Source organism: Dermacentor silvarum, chromosome 6, assembly GCF_013339745.2.
Source record: "Dermacentor silvarum isolate Dsil-2018 chromosome 6, BIME_Dsil_1.4, whole genome shotgun sequence".
NCBI classification, from domain to species: Eukaryota; Metazoa; Arthropoda; class Arachnida; order Ixodida; family Ixodidae; genus Dermacentor; species Dermacentor silvarum.
The window spans coordinates 92,441,764-92,468,101 of NC_051159.1; the positions used below are offsets into that span (position 1 = coordinate 92,441,764).

General features: G+C 46.7%; 1 protein-coding gene across 1 annotated transcript in view; it reads right to left on the bottom strand.

Annotated features, from left to right (window-relative positions):
- Positions 1-25,643, bottom strand: part of LOC119455707 (uncharacterized) — a 123,665-nt gene extending 98,022 nt beyond the window's left edge. The window contains exon 1 of the mRNA XM_037717131.2: positions 25,158-25,643. Within this exon, the coding sequence (XP_037573059.1) occupies positions 25,158-25,275 (118 nt within the window). The 5' untranslated portion in view covers positions 25,276-25,643. The remainder of the gene's footprint in view (positions 1-25,157) is intronic.
- Positions 25,644-26,338: the final 695 nt, after the last annotated feature.

The window sequence follows — 26,338 nt, forward strand, 5'->3', positions numbered from 1 at the left end:
TCTCGCTAATGCAATGCGTGCACCTTTATTCTTCTCCTAACTGTGCATTGTTTCAACTTTACATTCCTGTCCTCCTTTCCCCTCGTTTGATTGTTCCATGCGCCGTCCATTTTATTTATTACAGCGCGGGAACGGATGCACGTGGCATATCCCCCATAGCAGTGATATCCTTGTTTATCCACTTGTCTCATTCGTTACCAGATTCATGTTTCCCTTAATCTTGTCGTTTGTTTTGTTTTTCGCTGTCACCCCCCCCCCCTTTTTTTTTTCGCTTTTTCCAGCTTATTCGGATTCTCGCGAAATAAAAGTGGAGCACTGTAGCGTGCAGCGGTATGAGGTAGTTTGAGAACAGCCCGCCGACGAAAAACAGTCCAATTCCACGAAAAGCCTGCTTTTCTTACAGGAGGAGTTCAACGACCGGAATGAGCAGGAAAGACAGGAGAAGAAGAAAGCCAGAGGCGTATGAATAAAAGTAAATATAAAGAATCCCGCAACACCCCCGCACGTGCTTGACAAAATCGTGGAGCAAATACTGCGTTACGCCAGTGGTATTCTCTGTTTCATTCCTTCTCTGTTTTGTTTTGCTGGCCACTTTGTAAACCCTCGGTGGCAGATTGAACATACACGCACAAAAAAAAGAAACAATAAAAAAGAATGTAGGTAGATATTTCGTATAGAGGGAGGCGTGTTCCCTATCGGGTGCCGCCGTCTAGCGTCTTCTCGCCGAAAGAGAGAGAGAGAGAGCCGCGCGAGAAAAAGCGCTTTATGGCAGGCGTAAACGCGTTGAGGCGAGTTGCGAGTGTCCTCTCGTGCGTGCCGAGCGTCCAAGCCATCGTAGGCGCACGGACTCGGTCCATAAGGCACTGCTGGCCCCCTCAGGGCCCCCACGCTGCCTCCTCTGAGGCACATCACTGTCCGTCTGAGATGGACACTGCAAGAACGGCGTCCAGGAAGGTCACACATTGTGTCATGAAGATTTCAGTGACAGCCCACAAAGCCGTGTGGAGGGCAAGGCAAAAATAGTTGCTTTGTTTGTTGCGTGTTTCCATTCTCGAAAAGGCCGAGAGAGTTGCTTCACTTTGTCCTTTTCGTTGCACCTGCGTCTTTTTGTTCCGTTTAGTTTTTATTTCTCAGGCGCTTAAATACACATAGCTACGTCCACCCCGTCCACAGCCCCTTGATAAATGCTGCAGTGACTGTCTCGACTTGGTGGCTGGCCAATTTGTGGTGGTGATTTCATTTGTAGACTTTATCGGTGATTCCATTATGTCTACCAAAGAAGTCCCACTCCATTTACGACCATCTCGGTGAAAAATCCCCTTACCTTCCCCACGTGTAGGGTAACAAACTGGACAAAGTCTAGTTAACCTCCCTGATTTTCCTTTCTGCTTTTCCCTCTTTCTCTCACTGGCTCTTTCTCTATTGACGAAAAACGTGCGCCGACTCTTTCTCTCCAGTTATTTAGTTTGCAGAGGAAAAGCGCAAAGCGCTTACGTGAACTAAAGGCGAGGAGGGGCGCCGGTCAAGTGTTTATTGGCCAAGCGGTTCCGTCGGAGTTTGTACTGGCGTTATTTCTCTGTTGCTGGACGTGATCAGTCCACTGATGCATCGTGAAACTTGTCGTAAATCGTTTGATAAGATTCATAGGTGCGCTCAGAGATTACCATTGACAAATATACGCCTGGCTGATGCGTTGTCGGTAGTTCCACAGCGATGACGCGCGAGAAACTCACGCGTCTATTATTGTCGCGGCTATATAAATCAGTCAACGCGACGTGAATATATCGCCGCATAAGCAACATGAATCAAGGAGTAATGTGAACATGTCACTATACTAACAACTGTGCGTTTTTTACAATAGAACCGCAGTACACTGTAAAATAATCTAAACCCTTAAAAGTGAATAAGGGTGTACTTCGGTCTATAACTAAGAGCAATGCACGGGCTCGAGCTTACCCGAAAGCTTGGGCAATTCAGGGTAGGGCAGTTTTTTCACGGGCTCGGGCCGGGCTCGGGTATTTTGACGCGGGCCCGGGCCGGGCTTAGACTTTCTGGTGGTGTGCTTGTAACGTGCAGCGAGTTATCCTCGCGCGTCTCGACTCTGAAAAACCTCCGGCGCAGCTGCAAGCTAGCAGTTACTCCTGTGTACTTCCCTTTTCTTCTCCCGTCGTATTGTGAGCTGTTTGAACAGATTGTAAAAGTCCAGAAAGACAGGAGTCTCCTCAAACCAAAGGATGCCATTGTATTCCTTACCTAAATCAATGTAATTAATGCTTTCAGCGCGGTGCAAGCGCGTTCGCGACTTGCTGATTCTTCAAAGGAGAATTGGTAAAACGATGACTGGTAAGATCAGATAATTCGTCACGCGGCTGATATATACCACTGCTTCCATCCATGCTTGCACCCATGTTTTCAACCAGCCGCTTGGCAGCAGCGCATTACGCTGCACCATGGAGGAACGAGAAGCTTTCTTTCTCCATTTACTCCATCCATGCACTGCGCTCACGACCGGTCGTGGCTGCGCTTCGGCTATAGTGTACTAGAATACAGTTGAGTAGGACGAGCGGCTGGGGCGGCGCATGCTTTGCGTGAGACGCCCGACGTGGAAAAATACTGTGGTGGCGCTGCGGTAGAAGTGGATTGGGCCGCATCAAGGTCGCGCCGTTGGAAACTACTGTTGATACTGCTCGGCAGGGTCATTTGTACTACTTCGCGCGCTGGTATTTGCGTTCAGACCGCTCAAATGATGTTCATAATTGCATGTGACATGTATTTATGCCTTAAGAATAAATACCTTTCATTATCTTCTTTATTTTATTTTTTAATGCCGCTCGTGATTTTTTTTCGGTCTCGGGCCGTGTTCGGGCCGGTTTCGAGCCGGGCTCGGGCCGGTTTCGAGCCGGGCTCGGGCCGGTTTCGAGCCGGGCTCGGGCCGGGCTCGGGCCTAAGGTAAAGGGGTGGCGGGCCGGGCCGGGCGGGTAACGTAGATTATTTCCGGGCCCGGGCCGAGCCCGGGTCTCGCCATAAAACTTTTGGTCGGGCTCCGGCGGGCAGCCCAACGTTAAAACGGGCCCGCGCCTGGCCCGGGCTGACAAAATCGGCCCTTGCAGTGCTCTATATACTACAACTTACACCGTTACACCGTTTTTGAGTCTAAAGGAATGAATTATAGACCGATTTATACGTTTATTCATTTTAAGGGTGTACATTATTTTACGGTGTACTTCCTCGCCCGCATTTTGGTTCATCGCGATTGTGAAATTACCGAAATACGAACGAAATGCAGTCAGACATCGTGTCGCAGTCGGTGCATATACGTAGTATGTCTGGTTTTCTGAGTCCTAAGAACTGCTAAAATAACCATCCAGCAGCTGCGAATCGTCAAAACCGGTATATATATATATATATATATATATATATATATATATATATATATATGCGCCATCACTACCCCAATTATCGTTATCATCAGACTTTATTGTTCACTGCAGAATGAAGACCTCCTTCAAGATATCTACAAAAAACGCCACCCACGTCAGCGCATATTTCAAAAGAAACATGCACGCAACAATCCCGCTGGTCGCGATCTCAACAGCGCAATCAAGGCTTCATTCCAGCGGGGATTCGAGATAGGCTTCACGGAAGCGCCTTACAGAGCGCGAAGCGGTGAGAAAGCAGCAGCGAAAGCGAAAACGCAGGCGGACCAACCAGAGTAACTGGGCCTCGCTTAAAGGCACCGCAAGGATCTCCGCTTTCCTCGACGTCGCTTCTCTTCGCTCAACAAATTTAAGCCGCCGGCCGTATGCGGAGCGTCGCACGCGAATGGAAAGCGATGACATATTTCAGTATATTAAGCGTTTACAAAAAAAGAAGAGAGAAAAAAAGCAGGGAGAGGAAATGCGGGAAACAGCCTAGGAAAAAGAATTCGATAACCGAGGAAGGAAAACCAGGGGAAAGAGGAATGGAAGAATAAATATGCCAGAACATATTCTTTTTTTTTTTCTGAAAAATTCTCTCTTCCGCTTTGGAGGCTCCCACACATTTTTAGGGCCTTAACGCGAGTGGGGGAAAACTAATCCCGCGAGCAAACGACGTCCGACGCGCACAAAATGGCAAATAAGGTATCATAATCGAGTAAGAGGAGAACACAGAGGCTGGACAGAGAATGGCGCTGGGCCTCGTTCTTTTGTTTCCGGCCCTTTTATTTTTCTCTATAGATCTTACTGTATAATACATGCGTACGCTTGTGCGTGTCTGTCCAATTCTTTGTTTCTTATAAAAGAAAAACAAGGAAATAAATAAAGGAAGGAAGACGAGCAAATTCCGTTAGACAAAGATGCCCTCACAAAGCGAGACTGGCTGACGCGTTGTCTCGCCTCTACTACGCGCCTTGCTGCGCTCTGAAGGGCCCATATCGGTGCATCCCATTATATTCCGCTCTACGGGTGAAACTCACTCTTCGCTTCTTGAAACAGAGGGGGGCGATAAAGAAAAGTAGAATTACTGCAACATCATTTTTGGTTCCTTCCCCGAAAAACCGTTTAGCTCCTATTTCAGTTCGAACGAGCTGTAACCCGCCGTGGTTGCTCAGTGGCTATGGTGTTGGGCTGCTGAGCACGAAGGCGCGGGATCGATAATCCCGGCCACGGCGGCCGCATTTCGATGGGGGCGAAATGCGAAAACACCCGTGTACTTAGATTTGGGTGCACGTTAAAGAACCCCAGGTGGTCTGAATTTCCGGAGTCATCCACTACGGCGTGCCTCATAATCAGATTGTGGTTTTGGCACGTAAAACTCCATAATTTAATAATTTTTTTTCGAACGAGCTGCCTGTGTTTACCGTTCTGGTTCTTTTTGTCATGTTGTTATTTAACCCCCTACTTTTACAATTCTTCGTGGGATACTTCTTCAGTATTTTGTAAAGGAGTTATTGCGCTTGCAACTTGCACTTGCAACTGCCCAAAAAAGTCCCTTGCACTGGCCATGGTAGCGCGGTGGATACTGGCGCGATTTTCGACATTCCGAGTGCTTTGTGCCTTGGATAACGCCACTGTGAAACAGTACTGTAGGCTAGCAGGACGACTCGGAACATTTCTGAACTCGCGCTTTCGCGAGGGCTTAGCTAAACTTTGACGATTCTGCCGACACCGGCAGGAACCCTTGCGAAAACTTTCGACTTGCTCCTAAAGTTCCTGTTCGACCGAGCGAAAGCGAAACTATAGTTAATGACAAGGCAACAAGTATACCGCTCCTGCCGTAGCCTATGACGCCCCTGTACAGGAAAGTAAGAGCTAACAAAAGTTTCTATAGCATTTTGAGTAGCGTGCAGGTTTTGGTTTACTTGATTGAGTGGAACTTAAGAACATATATATATATATATATATATATATATATATATATATATATATATATATATATATATATATATATATGCTTAAACAAAGCGAGCGTCGTTTCGTCGACGTTGTTGAGGTCGTCATGTCAGCTATTTCTATTTTGGGTGGCACTTAAGACACTTTGTGATTGCTTGTGCTCCAGATTTTTTTTCTTTCACGTTGCACACAGCAAGTTGGATGACGCACACAAAGCCGCACGGAAGCGGAGGAGAAAACAACGAAGCCCGAGAAGTCGATAATCAGCTCGGCAGGAGGCGAACGGTTCGCATGGCGAGGGATTGAGAGAGGGACAGGTCACCTTTGTCTCAGATTGCTTCGATCCTAGGTAATAGTTTCGGGGGGACGGTGTTGATCCCCTAATTCACCTGCCTTCCCGGGACCATCCGGGTTAATCCCTTGTCGCAAGCTCGGGTCTCAGGCCCATGTTCCCACGAAGCTTGTGTTGATCATGGATGCACTCTTACTTCCGAGCTTTTGTTCACAAAATGAAACAATGGCTGCGTGCAGCTGAAAGGCGGTAGATGCTGAGTGGCAGCCTGCTATAGTGATAGCAACAAATAAACCAATAAACGTGTTTTTTTTTTCGTTTCTTTCTTTTTCTTACGGACTTTATATAGGGGTGTATAGGTAAGAGCAATTTCTTTGTTTCTCAGACAAAAAGAAAATAAAGAAACTTCTTATATATTAATAGATGTGCTTTCTTATAACTTTGAAAACCTTGTTGCGCTTCTTCCGCAGAACTGGTCTCAGAGACAGATTTTAAGCAATGTCGTATTCTCCTTTTTTTGTGTGCTCTTCTTTACGCTTTTTTTACATCTCTTTTCTATTATCTTTTATTCCCCTTGCTCTCTTTCCCCAGCACAGGGTAGCCAGCCGCTCTGAGAAGTGGCTAGCCACCCTGTCTTTCCGTCTATTCCGCCTTCCTTCCTTTCTTCTTACTGATCGATCAGAAAGGCTGCCATTAACATTCGAAAGAGCAAGCTGCCAGTCAAGCTTTGCCAGTCACCTTTTTTTTTTAAGGAACTAAAAGTACTCAGCGAAACCTTTGATCGCAGTAGCTGCTGCTTTATCTTGCGAGCTCTTCTTTCGTCATCGCAGAACGTTTCTGGAACAGAGGCGTAGGAGACCCTGTTCCAGACACGTTTAGTTTGCATGTTGTGTAAAAAAAAGCTCGCCAACGTGATTAGAGAGACAGAAAATAAGCGATGAAAGGCACAGAGCTTAACCAGACTAGCTGGTTAAGTTGGGTGATTAAGAAAGATGAAAAGCACAGCAGTGCAAACAAAGGTGGAAAATCTAGATGAATGCGATCAGATACGCACCAAACCTAACCCAACTATTTGAGTTCGGGGTAGTAAGCGTGGGACGTCAGTCTTTTTTTTTTTTTTCAATTTTCGGTCGACAAGAGTTAGTCACACATCGTGGTCAGCGCGCGTCTCGCCTACCGTGAATCGCAAGGTAACAGTCACGTAGTGAAGCTGGAAGCTGAGCTTTTGATGCCCGAAGCGTGCGGTGAAATTTCCGCTGGAACAACCTCAGGATGGTGGTCGACAATAATGCGATTAGCATTGAAGCAATGCAGCGGCACACCATATTGCCACCGTAAAGACGCTTCACACGTGAGGCCTGCATAGAAAGCCAAGCTCCTCTCTCGCGCTTCCATCTGGACATGCTGCGTCATCTTACGGCGCCGAGGCGAAGACCACGCGTGGCGCGGACATGAACGTATATGGCGTGGGTTCCATTCTGTCCAGCACCGAACAAAACTTTTAATTATTTTTAAGCAGCGGCCCATACCCATGCAGTGGCACAAACCCTTTGTTCCCAGGTTGTCGTCAAATGGTTTTACTGATAAGCGGCACGTACCCTGCATCATAAACCCAGTGCCGCAGTGTTGGTCCGACGGTTGGTTTGGAAACCCGTTCGCTCAGCACAGAAGCCCTATGCTGTACCCGTTGGACCATGGACTACCCAGTGACCCAATTAAGTTAGCGCTAAAACGGTTAGATAGATAGATAGATAGATAGATAGATAGATAGATAGATAGATAGATAGATAGATAGATAGATAGATAGATAGATAGATAGATAGATAGATAGATAGATAGATAGATAGATAGATAGATAGATAGATAGATAGATAGATAGATAGATAGATAGATAGATAGATAGATAGATAGATAGATAGATAGATAGATAGATAGATAGATAGATAGATAGATAGATAGATAGATAGATAGATAGATAGATAGATAGCGGACACATTACGTGTGCGGGGTCTCTTATTGAGAAAACGCTGTGCTTCATTTACTGTGTTACTTTATTAATTTTTCATTTGCACCAACCACAGTCTTGCTAACCCTACCCAAGGCACGCTCGCCATGAGCTGGCGTAAGAACTGCACAGCAGAACTGCAAGGTAGTTTAAATGCAAGCAGTGTGTTGCGGTGAAGCACAGTTGCACTAAGTGTTTAGGTAATTTAGGGAGTAGGCGAGCGGGGATGGGGGTGCGATGACTGGCACAGGGGCCTGTTAGCTCATTCAAAGAAATACTAAACTCGAACACGCAAACACGATGTCGTGTTGCGCTGGTGCGTCGATCTTCAAGATTTTTTCTCAGTTTGTTGAGCAAAGATGAACAAGTCATTAAAGAAAGAAATCTCAATGGAAGGACGAACATGCTACGTCGCAGTTTTATGTAATACCTTTTTGTCACTTTGCAAGACGTAGAAAATAGCAACGCCAGAGCTATTCATCTTCACAACGCGAGACCGACAGCTCGATGCGAGTCTAAATGGCAGTGACTTAAGCGACTGTCAGTCAGAGACGACAGCGACAAAACGCACCCGCACTTTCACAAATGGCTCAAGTATCACCGGCAATCGCACTCAGCATAGCGGCCGTGCTGGCACGCCATGCCCTCGCTCCAACCAACGTGCACTAATGCATGGCAGTTAGCGGCGAGCAGCGCTAAAAGGGCAGTCACGCCCCTACCTCGAAGTACAGCATACAACAGCTCTCGGAGCCTGATCGGTCCTAGCTTGCCCCTGGGTGCGCGCGCGCACAACGGCCGCGATTCTCTGACAGTTGAAAACACGGCGAGAAAAAGGATGAGGAGGACGAAGAGGAGGAGGGGTGTGAGGATCGCGTACGAGCGTAGAGCCTGCGGCCAAAGAGTCCGAGTCGCGACTCTCTGGCGGGGCAGGATGCACACATCAGCGGAATTAATGGGGCGGACGACAACGGCGAAGAGGGCCCGAGAACAGACAGAAGGAGCGAGGGGAGCAACAGGAGGAGGAAAGATAGCAGTGGGCGCCGCTGCAAGCATCGGAATCGGCAGAAGAGAAACGGACCGCTCGCCGTGGGAGTGGCTAACGGCTCTTGATGTCCTGACGGCTGGTTTATACAGGCTGCGCGAAGCTTCGCTGCCGCAAGCAGATATCGATACAGCAGGGTCCCGCGAGCCGGCCACGCTGTCGACTATGCGTATTAGATCAGCCGGGGCGCTAATTTGGTTAGTATCGTGTTCCGAGAGCTAGCAGCGCCTCGGGCCATGGTGTTCGACGGGTCCCTGCTCCGCAATGCCGTCACAACGTAGCGGCTCACACACGCAGGAAGTTAAGGCCATCGATCATCTTTCAGCTGCTTTAGCTCAAAAGAGGCAATATATTCAAGAATCAAAACAACAAGTGGTCTCAGTTTTATGACTCAAGCAAAAGAGTGCATAAACAATGAGAGTAAAGGCACGATTTTCTATAGTAACACAGATTATTCAACAATTGCCTGGCAATCGGCCGAGCTACAGCCCTAATTCTGTAACGTGCATTGGCCACGCCATTTTATAATTCTGCACTATTCCACTGAAGAAACGTCGAGCCTGTACCATCATGATTATGATCATCATAATCATCATTGACAGGGTATTTGTATGTCCACTGCGGGACGAAGGCTCCTCCCTGAGATATCCAATTACCCCTGTCTTGCGCTAGATGATTCCAACTGGCACCTGAAAATTTCCTAACTTTGTCATCCCACCCAGTTTTCTGCCGTCCTCGGGTGCGCTTCCTTTCCCTTGGCACCCATGCTGTAACTGTACTGGTGCACCGGATATCTACCCTGCGTATTACACGGTCGATACCCAGGTCCATTTCTTTCTCTTAATGTCAACTAGAATATCTTCTATCCCAGTTTGCTCTCTGATCCACATCGCTCTCTTCCCGTCTCTTAATGTTACGCATAACATTTCTCGTTCAATCGCTCTTTGTGCGATCATTAGCTTGTTCTTGAACTTCTTTGTTGACCTGCAAGATTAACCTTCAAGTTTTTGCCCTATGTGTTAGTAATGGTGGAATGCAATGAGTGTACACTTCTCTTTTCCAGGACTCCGGTTAGCTCCCCAACATGATTTGTTATGAGCTGCCGCCCATTTCTGTTCTTATGTTTGTTTCCTTCTCCTGATCAGGGTCGCTTGTGAGTAACTGACCTAGATAAACGTGCTCCTGCAGGGGTTCTAGAGGTTGACTGCCTATCATAAATTATTGTTTTCTTGCCAGGCTATTGAACACTGCATTTGTCTTCTGCATGATAATTTTGAACCTCACTCTTACACTTTATCGGTTAAGGTCATCAATCATTTGTTGTAATTCGTCCCCAGCGGTGCTGAGCAGGACAATGACATCTGCAAGCCGAAGGTTGCTGGGATATTCGCCGTTGATACTCACTTATCCTCACTATCAAAATTTGACCACAAGCGCCTGATTAGGAAGTAGACGTAATGCTGAAGTGACCGCTGATTGCATGGTCAGTTTGCGTTTTTCTGTCTTGTTTGAAACCATGTCTGTGCATTGAGAAAGGTGTCCGAGCTAGTGCAGTAAGCACAAACTAATTGAAACGTATTTCCGGGCTTTTTTGAGGGTGGCTCCCTCTCGTGGTTCAAATGACGCATATACCACAGCGCAATCGCGGTTAATATGCTTTTTGTGAGGTCTCCATTTCTCAGAAAGACTGAAAGGTCAGCCTGGACGACATATCTCTGACTTCGTTCCTATTTGATGATGAGGCAAAAAAAGAAGAAAAAGAAATAACTGAAGCCCTTTCCACCTGAAAAAAAATGAAATCAAGAATCAGGTTATAGTCCGTGCTTTACGTCTTTGCCGACCAGACCAGCAGTGCTGCAGTCTAATTTATGAGTCTTTTTTTCTTCCTTAGTGGCGAGATCCTGCGAGATCAGTGGGACGTCGCGAGAACCTGCCTGAACCAGCCTACGTCACCTGTAGCCACTTAGCGCGTCACTCAAAACTGAGCTTTTACTGTCGCCTTCCGACAAGTCCCCAAAAAGGTCATGACGCACCTAACATTGCTTTCTGAGGAACGAATTTACGCGCAGTGAAGTCAAGCGCATATATTTAAACAGTTTGAGATCTTTTCCTGAAGCACTGCACCGTAACGGAAGAAAACATGTAACATTAGAACCACGAGGCGACAACGTGCGGTGCATTTGCGCCTTACGAATAATTCCATTTACTTCCGATCTCCCTGAAATTGTTCTCGTACTAAATAAATATTTGTGGCATGCCCAGAAATAGAATAGGTCACCTCTGACTTGAAGCAAAATAAAACTTTGGCAGTCGTGCAAACTTGTTTCATAATCAATCTACCCCCCCCCCCTCCCCCCTTCTTATTTGGCCCGGTGAAAAACATTCTGAGCTCTCGTTTTGCAAATCAGCGCGCTCTAAGAACTTAGAGCACGCCTACTATGCTTAAGGTGTTATCTCGTGTCATTCCTATTATTCTGAGCTTTCGCAGAACTGTTTACATCTCAGACGCGTCTGTGTCTACTATACGATGTAATTGGCTCGGTTTTCCAGCATCTGTGCTGCTATTACGCAACGACTTACTGCTGAAAAATTGCCAACGCCCAAAATGGAGTCAGACGGTATATAGCGCAAGCGAGCTTTCATAAGGGGCATATGTGCCTACTGCTGTACTTCTGACGCCTTCTTGGTTGTCCAGTGCTACGTCAAAACATCAAAGAAATAACCCTCGTATGACACCGAGAACGAGAGCGTGAAGCATTTCCTTCGTTTCATCTTGTTGGCTCTTCTTATTCTTTCACCTTGTTGTTGATGCTTGTATAACATGACTCATTGTTTTGTGTAGAAATTAACTATTTAGGAAAGGCAGCGGCTGGATCTCTTCAGCGTGAAATTCGTGGAAGGAGACGTCAACGCGAAGGTTGTCTACGGTCGCTGCAAACGTAGCCCCTCTGCAGTCCGCTGTAATACGCCCAAAAACAAAAAGTTGCAGAACCCTGGCACACATCACATAGGTGATTATTTTTCAAAGCTCGGTTAGAAATACGAATCACACATCTACATAACTTCATTTTATAAAGTTCGACGGAACACTGCGTCAGTTACATCACCGCAGAAGTGCACATGGTGCGCGCCAGGACGAATATATTGGTGACGAAATTCGCGAATTAGGAAAGGCTGCTATACCTACCGGGTTTCGAACGTACAAGCTACAAAGCCGTCAGAAACGTGAGTCAGTAGCACCTGCGCCTACAGTGAAAGAAAAAAAAAGAAAAAAGGAGGGAGTTGCACCTGCTCTGCTCATCGGCAGGAAAAACTAGGCGGAATAAATCTTTTCGCTAATTACGCAAGCCTATAAAGACACGAACAGGAAGCTAAAGAGGCACAGAAGACAAACTGCTGACCTGCCTACGTGTCTCGTTAGACGGGGAAAAAAAGAAAGCAAAATCATGGTGTCAGCCTCGCCATAAAAATCGAAGTAATTAGTCAAGCGCCATGCTAACGCCATCTATTCTTGCACCAGCCCTGCTCCGCCATCCCTCGTTCTCGCGAGGTCATTCGCAGGGCTACAACCCCACCCCGTGCAGAAACAAGAGGAAGCCCCGTAGAAAAAAAGCTGGCTCTGACACAAAATTTGTGTCAACGAAATAATTTATGTCCAGCTTCCATTTGAGCCCGACGCGCGGCGTCAATAGCACAGCGGCTACATTTCCAAGCTCTCTTTATCCCCCTCCTCGCCTTCGATATTAAAGTTCGATTCTTCCAGCCTCTGCACTGTCTTCCTTTTTTTTCTTTTCTTTTATTATTATTCTGTATTTCTTATGTGCAGAGAAGCAAACCGTCGAACGAGCTCGCATTTTTGCTTCGCGACTTGTGCGCCGCTCCCGAGGAAACGGAGAAGGAGGAGGGATCGAATCTCGCTTCCAACGCGGAGTCTTTTCGGGACGTCGTCTCTTTACTGCAGTCGAGTTGTTCTTATTTGTTTCTTCTCTCTCTCACTCTCATACCCAGTTCTTCTTCTTGTCTCGTCCCAGCAGCGTTCGGTGTTCGCATCGAACGCAGCGGCTCTTTATGGGTTTTCATTGGGCGCTGCTGTTTGCGCTTCTGCAACGTGGGATTGCGTCGTCAAGAATCCATTTAAGATATCCGGCGAAGGTCGGGTACGTGGTGACGGGAAAAGGAGGGGGGTATGGAGGAGATGGCGAGCTCTGCGTGCTCGGGCGTCGGGGCAATGAGGCGGAAAAATAATTTGCGACGAAGAGTAAATGACAGCGTCCGCCTTCCCGAGGAGCGCTGAGCGCATTTCGAAGCCGGAAATCTGCGCCTTGCAAAAGAGCAGTAACGAGGCAGAGGCTCTCCCCACCCACTATGCCCCACTCATCCCACCTCCCGCCTTCACCGCTATGGTGGGATCATAGCTGAACGTCTTTGGAGAAGCGATGGACGAGCCTGGGGATGGCTTCCCATGCTGCTGTTAAGTCTTAATAGGGATGTAAGCGAATGAAAGTTTGAAACGAGCGGGAAGCGTTTTGAAGCAAGTAGCATTTTGTCTTCGTCATTTTGTCTTTCTCTTCGATCTCTCTCTGTCGCTCTCTCTCTCTCTCTGTAACATAGTTTTAAGCAGTGCGTGATCTGCGTGTAAAACTTGAAAAAAAAAAGTTATAACTGAGACGTCGCAGGGGTAATAATATTTACGAAGAGACGCAAGGAAAATGGATGATGGTGAAGAACGTAATGGCGCGTAGAAATGTTTCGCGACTCATTTTGCAGGCGAACAAAAGATGGATATTGGGAAAAATAGAAGCTCCTGGTCAGAAACAACGCCTTCTCCCTAAATATTTTTTTTTCTTTCGTGAGCACTGATAGCTTGATTAACTTTCTTAAGGCGTCTTTATGCGCATAATCGGGCCAAATACATTCTAATGAACGCGTCCTCTCCGAAATTCATTCATCAAACGTATTAAAACTGACTGCGTTTTTGCGGGATTTTTAAACAATCAGGTTCGACCGATACGACGCTTTCCCATCTCTGATTTTCTTATTGCCGCACCACTCGCCTCTCAGCTACTGTTGAAACAAGGCATTAAATAAAACTCGTCAGTGACCCATTCAGAAGCTATTATAATGCACATTAAATATGTCTTTGCAAAATGATGATTTTATATTGTGCATATCCTCGTTTTTAAGTGTAATATTGTCAGGTCTTCCGTACAAGATGTCGAACTCAAGGACAGCAGCAATATAATGTGAGCGGCATTGCTTTCTCTTATGCCCTTTGCATATTACTAGGAACACTAGTGGAACATAAAATGTATGGATATCATTGCGACGTCGATTTCTTTGAGAGCCCGCACTGGCCGGATAGTTCCGAATAGACGGAAACATTGGCAGCAGGAAAGCAAAGAACAAACGTGCTCTCAATCAAAACGAGGAAACGCAGTTGAACAGCTATTTGGAAAAACCTTTCAGTGCTTCTGAGGCACATCCTGGTTATACGCCGCGTCGCCCGAGAAAAAAGACTGTCACCGACTCGATCTAGACATAGTGCCTGGAAACTACAGCGATGCATTCAGGAACACGCACACAGTGGAAGATCCTGTTTTGGAATGCTGACAACAAGGGATGTGGATATTCAGAAGCTAGAGGAAGCAACATTACCTAGGAATCGAAGTGGGGAAGAAAAGGGATCCACCAGAAAAAGGTCGTATACAATTTCTTCCGGAGAATACAATACGTACACCAAGAGGCGACAACAAAAGGTACGGGGCACTCAGACTGGGCTAAAGATAAAGGACGCATAGCTGACGTCGCGGGCACTCTTGTTTTACATAGCCACCCCTCAACAAAAGTATACTGAAAACATTTTGTTCCATGCATTATTCATTGAGCTTTTCTCTTGGCTTGCCGCAATCACCGGCGCGAAGCAACTGCGTCGGCTTGCGGGAGTGCGACTTTGCATTGCCTTGCTGCCTATACGCGGAGTGATGGAAGCCCGCATCGCATTGAATCGTGGGCAACTCTTCGGTCCCTATTGAGCCTTGTGCACGGGTGAACACTTCCAGGGGCAAGTGAGTAGTAAGTTTTCTTTGTCGGTTCGTTTTCAGAGCTATCCGCCCAGCTTCTGTTACTATGGACGCCGCTGTGAAGGCACACGTAATACAGTGCGCGCATGCTTGCACGTGAGCGATGTTGCCAGGTCGTGAACCTTGGCTCAGTGGCATCGAGAGCGAAGGGTCCTAGCTTTTCACATTCGGGAGACGCTTGTAGCCGGGGCGTTTTGAAGGCGGAAGATCCTACGCTCTCTTATCTTCGAACAGGACATACAGTGTGCAGCTTGATTGATGATTGTTGCCGTTCAATTGCGGTGGCTCTTCGTACTATTTCAGTCAGCAAGAACATGTGGTGTCAAAGGTTGTGATGATGGTGAGCATAAAACTTACAGCAGCACATTATTGTAGGCACCTCTGACCATCTGAATGTTATTCGGCTGTACTCCTTTGTTTCGTAACGCCCGCGTCTGAAATTTAGCTGCACATTAACGAAGATGAGGTGACTGAGATCCGTTTGAAGTCTTCCATAACTCTAATCGCAAAAGGGGAGCGACAATCTTGTGAAAACTTTGAAACATAATCGATAACTGTCGTTATATTGCATTTATTGTCTCTTATTTTTTGGGCCTCCCATCAGGATGACGTTTCTCTGTTTGTTCCTTTTTGTAGTGACAACGAAAAACTTCGTCTGCTGATGCGATAGAGACAGCTCTGTTTAAATTATGGGGTTTTACGTGCCAAAACCCCGATATGATTATGAGGCACGCCGTAGTGGGGGACTCCGGAATAGTTTGGACCATTCACCTGGGGTTCTTTAACGTGCACCTAAATATAAGTACATAGGCGTTTTCGCATTGCGCCCCCATCGAAATGCGGCCGCCGTGGCCGGGATTTGATCTCGCTACCTCGTGCTTAGCAGCCCAACACCATAGCAACCAAGCAACCACGGCGGGTTCACCGCTATGTTTGGTTCGTTGGTGTTCCGTCGTATATGTCTCATTTTTTGTTACCCTGTTTTAGTGTTTGCTACCCGTTTCATCATGTCTCCTGCGGAATTGTCTATGTCCGCCATTTAAGGCCTCATTAACATGAATTATGAAGCTGTAGAAGGTAAGGAGAGATAACTAAGTCAGAGGTTTGCGTATATAGATGAGGTAAGAAGCGCGGAAACACTGATAAGGAAAGAAAACTGGTAGAATATGCGCGATAACGAAGCAGAGAGCATCTGTAAAGCGTAATGCAATAACGTGAACACAGATCATTTCCATTCAGGAGGAGCCATCTATAGTATGGACGAAACATTACACGGCTTAGCGTATTAGGCGTACCAGTATAAGGCAAAGACCTCTTTCGAAAGCTAACGGCACTCTCGATATATTTAGGCTGCCTTTCATAAGTCGTATTCGGGAGCTATATTTATGCATGTGATCGGTGAACCTATTTTTCAAGCAGACACGCGCTCTTGGAAAGAGATAAGCCATCTCCTCCTTCACGCCAAAAATTCATAGTCCAGACAAGGCCTCAGCGGCCATCTGTCGGTAGTATGCAGAAAGATAAAAATCTGGAGATGTAATAGTAGCAGTGGTAGTTAAACAAACGTCTCGAAGAAACTTGCTCAGCAGGATAGGTTGATCCATGTGGCATAAATTATACCGGCATATCCTCGAGTGCTGCAGTCGTGTCACGAGCGCTGCATTTGGGCACTGTCCAGTGTTGATTGTAGCGTTTCTTTTTTTTCTAATATTCTACTCTTTGCTGCACTATAATAACGGTTGCGATGACAATGAGCTTCTGAGATTAACGGGTTCTGCAGGGTCGTCGTGCTCATTAGTGAAGTGTCTTATAGCTCCCTTAAGTTTGTTTACCCTGCGGGAAAAAAAAAACATCCTGCACGCGTGTATGGATGACAGTCACGCTAGGAAGCATATAGAGACCGTCGTAGGTTATTATAGTTGCGAACAAGAGAAAGAAAGGGCTCAGCTATTAACTTCTTCATTGCTGTTTACTCTGTACTCATTTCGAAATGGACCGAGTGAAAATGGGCGTCGTGGTCTCGAGTGTGCGTACGCTAATGGCTTGTCCAACGGACAGCGTGAGGCTCAGTCGGCAGTCGTCACGACATTTGGCTGTTATCGAGATCACTGCATACTGCCACTAGCGAAGTCCGCCGCCACTGTACGTGCAAACAGAGTGCAGGCAGCAGCAGGTCTACCACACAACGTATTTGATCCTGAGCGGAATCGGGCAGCCGCTGCATCTAACTTCGAGAACAGATTTCAAACGTATCTGTCTACGATATAGGTCGATACACTCATGTGCTCTCCGGATACCACGACTGCTCAGTATTGTAGACTTCGTTTCCAGTGTACTTTAATATGACCACTTCGAATGTCGCTTTTAAATGATGGATGAGCAAAACAACCAGGTTTTTCATTAATTTACCTTTACATTTCCTTTACATTTCCTATTTCATAGTGCCTGCAGAATCATACTATCATATATGTTTCCCCGACCCACACACATGCCCACGTGTGTGTGTGTGTGTGCGTGTGTGTGTGTGTGTGTTTTGTACGTGGGTGCGTGCGTACTTGTAGATGCGTCTGTGGTGATCAGTCTACGACGTTCCCTCTATCGGCGAATGGGCAATCAAATAGCTGCAGCAGCGCATTTAATTGAAAGTAGCTCCGTCGATTCATTTGGTGGTCATGTGTTTCTTTCTGAAATAGTGCAGTAGATATTTCGTTCATTCTTTCTATCTTCAACGAAGATATTTTGAGAAAGAGCAGGTGCACGGTTGTTAAGAATTTTGTATGAAAGCTCGGCTTCCGATAGTGCGATGTTCTACAGAGACAGCTGTCCTGACTTTCGGGTAGAACGTTTGGTTCACACCATGCAATTAAAACCCTCGTCTTGAACCCTAAGAAAAACTTAAAATTTCTGCGTTGTTTTCTTTCGCGAAATTTGCGTGTGCCTATTGATAAACAGAGATAAATAAAGCAGAACCACCAGGCAGGCCATAAAGGTGTGAAACAAGCGAAAAGTTGCGGTCTTACGTTTCGGAAGTGTTCCATCCCGCACAAAAAGCTTCCCAAAATTATTCTTGTTTTAATTCAAGAGCGTGCTTGCTTTAACAGACTGAATTCCTTTTGGGAATATATAGTAGTTCAGTTCGGCAGGAGACTTCTTGAATCGCCTAGAATCTTGTTTTTACTCTCGTACGATTAAATAGCTTCAAGGTGTAAGGTCGCTGAGACGACTGACATACTTAGTAAAAGTGAGTAGAAAGGCGAAATGCGACACGCTGTTATATTTAGTCCATTCAATTCGTTGGCATTACACTTACGATTACAGTAGCGCCACAGTATTATTTAACTTACGTTTTGCTCATCGCCCGTAATAACGTAGCTTGTTTTGAATACGCATCCATTAGCTTTGTTCTCAATGAAGAAATAACCAAACTCGTGTTGTGTTACGCTCAAGTATCAGCATAAATAAGTCATTTACCGCATGTGCTCAAGGCGTCTGTATGCGTTTTGGAGAACGTATAGTCTGGTATGTAAACATTGGCTATTGATCAGAGCAAAAAGATTTGATTTCTTTCATCTCCTTTGTGGATCCACTCTGTTCGCGTGCAGAAGGACAAACAATGTTTCATCAATGCTTGCCTCTCGAAGCAGCATTCGATATTCGTAATAACACCGCATTCTAATCAAGTACACGCCCGCAAACACACTTCCAGGGATCGCTGTAACTCAAATCACACAGCGGCGGTCCTTTCCTGCATAGCTACAAACGCATTTAATGAAATCAGCCGGAAATTGCAAGGAAAGCAACCAACAAGAGGGGCACAGCCAAATAACAAGTATATCTCTCTTCCGGGAAGTTTGAATAATGGCTCTGCCTTGTTCCTTCTTTTTTTTTTAATTTGCAGGAAGTGAAACTCGTTACTCAGCGGGAAGAACAAACAGATGGATAGCTTAGATAGCCCGCGTAACGAAAACGATGTGCTGTCTGGCACGTTGGCCAGGACCCTGTACCAATGCGAACAGTCCGCAAGAAAAATGAACGAAATTATAAAGAACAAACACGAGCAGGATCTAATTAATATAATCGCTCAAGTGTAAACAACGCTTTTGTGTGAGAAGCGGCGTCGTTGATGAAAGAAAAACGAGACTATTGGAAAACAGACGAAAGAACGAGGTTATTTCACCAAAGGCTTATCAATTCTGTTCCGGTTTTCTCTGTGCTGTATCGGACGTCTTCTTGTGGCGCAGCCAAAAGGGAGGTTGAAACAAAATAAAGATTAGAGCGGGTGATATTATGCAACGTTTCAAGCACTCAGATATAGTACCGATATAGAAAGAAAACAACAAATAAAAGAAACCAAGAAAACGCCTCTGTCTTCACTCTCTCGCGAGATCTGCGGGGAGCCGACATGGGTCGAAATATCTGAATGAACGTATTCTTCGATATAGGAGAAGGAAATTGAAGCGATGCTGATGGCTAAGAAATAAATGCTGCTGTGCAAGAAAAATGCTTTGGCATGGCGTCGACCCAGCCGGTTCACGAAAGCAGGGACCTCTTAAATTCCCGGGTCATTTCTCCCCATCTTGAACTGCTCTTTCTTTCTTTCTTTCTTTCTTTCTTTCTTTCTTTCTTTCTTTCTTCCTTTCTTTCTTTCTTTCTTTCTTTTCTGCCTTCCGCGCCAACATATAACTCCCTTTTGAAGATAAATCTCTTTTCATTATTTCTGTTTATCTTCCCTCCATACTCTCGATTGTCCATAAGCTTTCAAGTCTACGTGCTTACTCCCCTTTCGGGAGCTCCCTCGGTCCTCTCCGAACCCCAGGACCCACTCCGCCCGCCTCGTTTCAGCTCAGTTCCTCACCAAACACTCGGCCCTGAGCTGCGAGCAGCGTCCCCGACGAGAAGGAACCGTCCAGCCGCTGCCGTTGACAGCTCATGGTTTTCGTACTACGAGCTCCGGTGACGAGACAAATGGATGGCACGCGTTCATTTGCATAATATTCGATTGCGGGTCGAAAGGGTCGTGTCGTGTCACCCCCTCAGAGAGAAAAAAAAGAAATATGAAGAAAGAGATAGACGTGTAATCTCGAAGCAAAAAATAAAAGAAGCGATAAGAGACGTGGACCGGCGCTACCCGGCCAAAAAGAAAAATACGTCGTTTCGCCAGCCCGTTCATCGTGGCACAAATTGTTCGCTCATTGTCTGGGCGAACAAAACGGGCGCTGACAGGTACCGGCTGGGTTCTTCCTTCGTAGTGCATTGTTTCACAGACGGATAGAATAAAAGGAACTCTGGGAACTTAGAAGTAGTGTGGGTGGTCGAGGAGGGGAGAAGCAACCAGAAACTGCCGGTTTCTCCCGATACTTCCATTTTGCATTCGTTAGTCGCGTAGTCCTTTTCTTCTATGACGTGTTCTAACCGGCTCTTGTATCGTCTCGAGACAAATTGTGCTTCCTGTCCCAGGAAAATTTGGTTCATTCCAAACGGAATGATCTAGAGTCCTTATGATGGCTCTCAGGTCGCATACACTGTCATATGCTGTAGTGTTTTGGAAAATCTGGGTATTGCAGAGGCTTCGCTACTGTAAAGGCGTGTCCAGTGCAGGCAGACGCCGTGTCACAACAAAGCCTCACGCCAAAGCCAGTCTCGGTAGCAGTGGAAAACACACTCTTGTCTTTTAACACAGGCCGTATAACCCTCCCACCTCTTTGTTCCGGTTTGTTTTAGCCCAACGTGCAGGTTAAAGGGAGAGTTTTCAAAATCAGGTGTGCAAATTGTTATTCAAGCACTGGCTAGCGACGGCCGAATCTCGAATAGTTCGTGTGAAGTCAGTTCGTAGAGCCGGTAAAAAAAAATTAACGACTGAGTCACTCAATCTATGTTGACGCCGGTTTTAAAGTCCGTATCGAGCGAAGTCCGCGTTAATATCCGCTAACGCCCTGTGAGTACACCTTGACGTAAACTTTCGGTGGCGTCCCGATATTTTTCTCGTTCTTCCGTTCTTACACGGCACCTATTGTTTAGGCATCTATTCACAGGATGTTTGCATTTACAGGATTTCTGCACTATAAGGGCTTGCAACTTAAGCATAGTATGAGCAACACGCGAACAAGGTGAAAGCAGGAGCCAACGTTTTCGACAAGTGGACTTATCTTTTTCAAGACGTTTCGACAAGTCCACTTGTCGAAACGTTGGCTCCTGCTTTCGCCTTGTTCTCATTTTGCTCATCATCTTGAATTTACATATCCCGCCTTCCCCGTGTTTTCCCTGGATTAAGCAGAGTACGTCACTCTTGTACTGATTTCGTGCCTTTCACCTCCTTAACTCTGTCCACTGGTTTCATTTCCTGACCCTTAAATTTCTATCTGGCCACGCTTCGCTATCTCCAGCGGAAATGTCATTGTTCTTGTCAAAGATATCAGGTTTCCTTTTACTGCAAATGCAGAGCGCCGCCTTTTGCATCGCTTTACGGAAAAGCACCTGTACTGCTGTTGTTGTCGTTTATTAAATGATGAGCAATGTGCTACTCCGACAACGATATTCCAGAAACGACTAGGTCACCACTGTAGAGACCGGGATGAGAGAATATGAATTCTTTCTTGTCAAGGTACAAGTCAGTCACTTTATTGCGGCCTGCCGTCAAGAATACTTCGCTCTCTGTGGTCCGATGGTGCCACCAGCGACGCAGCTACTTCGCAGATGGGATTGCTTCTCAGCTCAAGTTGCCTTCCATGCATCTACGCCTTTGGAGACAGCCGTAAACTTTTTAATGCAGACTTTCGACCGGTGGCGCCTTAGCCAAGGTCGCACTAGTAGTCAGCGTGCAATGAAATTTCCCTAGAGGTGTCTCGCAGTCAGAGCAGCGCCCCTGGGATTCGCATAAGAATTAGTTATATTTTTCGAGTCGCGTCTATGATATGGCAGACAGTGTCAAAAATGACAGTGCAGAAATAGGCCATGCGACGATATAATGGCACAGCATCCTTACACCGTGACTGTAAATGACGCTTTCATGCATCCTTGAGAACAGATACCATCTAGGCTTCTTTCTTATTTTTCCTGTTGTGCCACCTATAGTGTTTTATTCATAGTGCACCAATTATAGCGTGTCACAGGGGGGGCGCGTGTTGTCAGTACTGCTTAAGTTTGTACTGCGCCAATAGCAGGCACGCTTACAAATACACCCTAACTATATAGCACCGCTCCGTTAGCGCAGATAATTTACAAAGATGAGAGGATATTATCAAGAACACCGCTGTGCAATACTGTTGACTCATTAAGCCACGTGTCTACGTTATTCAAAATTAATAAAACACGCCAACGATTGCATCGGGACGAAGCTCTCCAACGATCGAATTTTTGTAGCGCATACAGCGCTGGCGCCATCGTTTGGCCAGAAAGAGAGATAAAGTCTACTGCTTCTTAGCATCGCCTGCCGTGATCGCCGCAGCTGCGTTGTTCAAGGCAGACATCAAAAACGCTCCACGGCATAAAGGGAGCTATCGGCCATCGGCGCTTTCCCGTTATCTCCACCGTTATCAGGAATGATCTAGCCCAATGTTGCTTATTGTAGATGGCCTATCAGGAATTGGTGTATTCAATTTGACAAGGGTCGTTGCACCTCTCCGAGTCGCCACTCTTTTGATTTAAGTTCGCGCATCTCGGGTACCCAGGCATACAAAGTCACGTTCTCTCTTGAACGCTGAGGGGTTGGCTTTTTTGCATAGCTGCAATGTATAGTAGTTAAGCTGACCGCAAGTGCGGTTCTAAATTAGAATTAGCAAAGCAAGCAAGGAAATCTGGCGTGCTGCGCAATAATTGCGTAATCGGACAAGCACGCGACTGAAGCCATTGGCCGCTGGCCTTCGATACTTCGAAGCGGCCTCGACATTTAGGTTTAAGCAGACTCGGCCGAAAGAAACTCATGGAAACACAGGTCTGCGCATGACGTTATGCCTGCCCTCCTCGCGGGAAAAAAAAATAATAATGCTCAATATGACAGGATGTCTCGTTTCCGAGCGTATAGATGCGAACGTGCAAGAAAATCGAATCAGACACCGTACATAGAAGGCGGACACTAACTATTATTTCGCGGATAAGCGCGAAAGTGTCCTACATTATTTATCATACCGTTAACAATGCCCCTCTCTTTCCGTTATTTAAATGAGCATTCGCGTAGCTTGCCTCATTTAATGTCTCTTGCATATCTTGTATAAATTGCAAATCTTGTATCAGTACGACGCCTAACGCACGCCGTTACGGTCATCATAGCAAATATTAACGACGCTCCGCGAAGGTTTCTACGAAAATACGTTTCTTTCCAATTCACAAAAATATCAATACAACAAATTTCTTAATTTTTTTTTCTTTCGGCATACTTTTTGATATTTGCCGTTAGTTAAGGCCGCAATCTCGCGCTCTCCAGTTTAGCGTCGTATAGAGTCGCAAAGTCACCGCAGTCGCCCCCCCCCCCCCCCCCTTCCCACCTCACCACACATCCCCCTAATGGTTCAGCGACAAATAGCGAAAACCTGACTTCTAACAAGTATTTCGCGCTTATAATACTGAAGCGCATTCCTTTCTGCCGCTTACAAGGCTTGGTGCTACTCCGCTGCCGGAAGAATCAGCCGCGTCACATTGGCGAAACCCAACGTGAAGTACGGTACCTGTGGTGCCATCTATGTTGCTCTAATAGAGTCAGTCAACCCAGCCTCTTAGCGCTGAGTGACCGTCAAGCCATTGCTTTGGCAAACTCGAATTCGCAAGTGTTTAGTTTGTAATTACTGCTTTAGCCAAAAGACGTAACCTGACGTACGCGCCAAACTTCAAACTCGAGCTGTCACGGTCACGTCTTGAGTTGAGTTAACGAAGACCATGCATACGCGGAAAACCACTGGTATGAACTGGAGTTTAAGTTGGCAGCTGTATCAGGGGAGAAACAAGGAAGCAATTAAGTTCCTTAATGATGTCCGGGCAGTAATCTCTAACCCCTTGTTAAGGTCCAGTAAAAGGAATCTGAAGGGTACTACAACATGTTCCAGCACTAACACTGTCGTACCATCGCGTATGCGCTTCTTGGATCCATTGCCGCATCACCCTTTTCTTTCTTTCTTTTTTTTTTCGCATGGTCTTGGAAACATGTATGTAACGAGTTTAGTAATAAACGAAACTTCATTAATACCAACGTAAATGCGTAGCGCGCTTAGACGATGTGCCTGCATTGGAGCAGTTTGCGAAAACAGCGAAGAGCGACAGAGACAGAACATATTTATTGAGCAGCTTAGTATATGTGGTGGATACTTATTCCGGTAGCATTGCACCGTTTTGGCTCCGACCAGCCCTCTCGACTACCACCGGAGATTACGCTTTTTGTTTGTCATGTACGCACGTCGCTTTTTTTTTTACGCTAAAGTGCGGCAGGTACAAAACGAAGAAGTAGGAAGAAGCTATCTTTTAATTAATGAGCATATCAACCAACCGCTCGGCGCAAGGAAGTAAACGGCATGAAGAAGGAAACGCCCGCTTGACAACGCGAATAAGCACAGACAACAAAAGGAAACGTGGACAGGAAGAGCGCTGATTCTGACCGTGCTTCCTTGTTTGGTTTGCAAAAATTCATGCATTCATTAACCGAAGTTCGGTCTACTAGCCCATCAGCACGTCCCAATGACGAAGGAACAAAACTGAAAGTAGTCATTAATTACGTATTTGCATCTGATGCTCTAAAAACGTAGGAGATGAGCGTACCTCTAACAGCATCTGCACGAAGTTGGCCCATCTGCTTTATTTTTATTCATTCCGCTGTATCAAAATACTTGCAAAATTTAAAGCAACAAGCCTAAATTAATGCATTGAAACGTGCGTTATAACAGTCCCATGTTGTATTGCTTCGGAATGTGTTGCAGTAATCTTTATTGCGATCAAGAAGGAAACAATATAGTTGTCCAGTGAAATGACCCGAACGATGTCTAAGTGTCGGTGTCTACATTAGCCCGTGTAAGAATACCGCGTCTGTGTGTTCCAGAAACTGTCGCTCTTAAAAGGCGCACGTGGCAAACTAGCAGCCGCATCGCGCAAAGTGCAGTAGTCCAAGTTCTGGGAAGACATCCGAACGCATGTTACAATACGCGCGCTCGGCTCAGGCTCGAACGAACGCGAGTTACTATTTCCATCAGAGTCCGCAGCGCTATGTCAGGTTGTATTTGTTATAACCCGCCTCGATGATAAATCGTTGTTATCGTGCGAGTACATAGCGATGCGCGTCGCCTACTTGAGCTTCATCAAAACAAACAAATAAATAAATAATGTCGTTCAAACATGAAAGTGACCAAGTCACAGGGACATGCTTGCAAAGTGGACACAAAGTGCTCACCGGGACTGACGAGCAGCAGCGTGGCGCACACAAGGAGTGCCGCCCAATATCCGACTCCGGGTCTTGGTCGCATGTTGACAACGACGTCCCTCGAAGGAGGAGGTGGCTCAGACACCATCACCACAGCGGTTCGGGCCGATCGCGCTGTGCAAAGTCCGAAGCATGTCTCGATCACACGCACGTCCACACACAGAGAGAGGGGAAGAAATATCGAGAAAAACAAAGATTAACGCGCGTTCACAACTCTTCCTGTTTCCGCAGGAAGCTCCCCTCGCCGCCTCTTCTCGCCTACGCGTCGATGTTGCCCTCGACGACAGCGTGATGTCTTGCAGTGAAGCCTGCCCGCAGTAGCGGAACACCTGTGGTCGCAGCGGCTGCTAGTGGTGGTGGTGGTGCTGCGGCGGCGTCGAGCTCGGCAAGACCGCCGGCGCGCGCGGCGTTCTCAGCGGGACGAACGCAGCCGTATGCCGCCCCCATCGGCTGAGCGGCGGCGCGCGCCTCTGTGAGCGCCCGCCCGCCCCAAATGGTCGCGTCACACCACTCTTCCCCCACGTTGACCCTTCGCTCTCTCTTCTCTCTCCATTCCGGCCACATCTTTCCTTGCCCATCCCCACCCCTGCGCTTTACAGTCTTTTCCAGAGGAGTTCTCCCTACTCTCCCTACTTTTCAAGCATTCTCGGGGCGGAGGCTCCCCCTAGGTAACCTTGGGAGAAAGACACGGGGCGCTGACGCTTCGCCTCAGAGATTCGAAAACTGGTATGACGCTCATCTTGGAGTTGTGCTCGAGATTTCTCTCGCCGCACCTCTTAGCGTCGGTTTCTTTTCATTTCCCTAGTTTCTCGTCGTCGTCGACGTCCCCTCATTTCGACTCCGGAACTTCGTTTGCTCGCTCGCGCGAGCCCGCTCCTGTCTCCTTTCTGTTTGCCCCGCTGTTCCATTAGCCTATACTGCGGTCTCTTCGTCGGCCTTTTCTCTCCTTTGTCCCTTTTGTTTTCTCTGTTAGACGGAGCTTTTGAAGTCCAATCGCGTTTCCGAGACTAAGTTCGTTTCCTCCTCTTTGCGGCGGGCTGGAAAACTGGCTGCTCCTTTCTTCTGCGTCCTTCGCTGCTCTCAATAACGAGAATAGTGTATGCATAGAATGCAGTCAGTGGATCTGTTCACGGAGAACTTCCTTTCCGTTC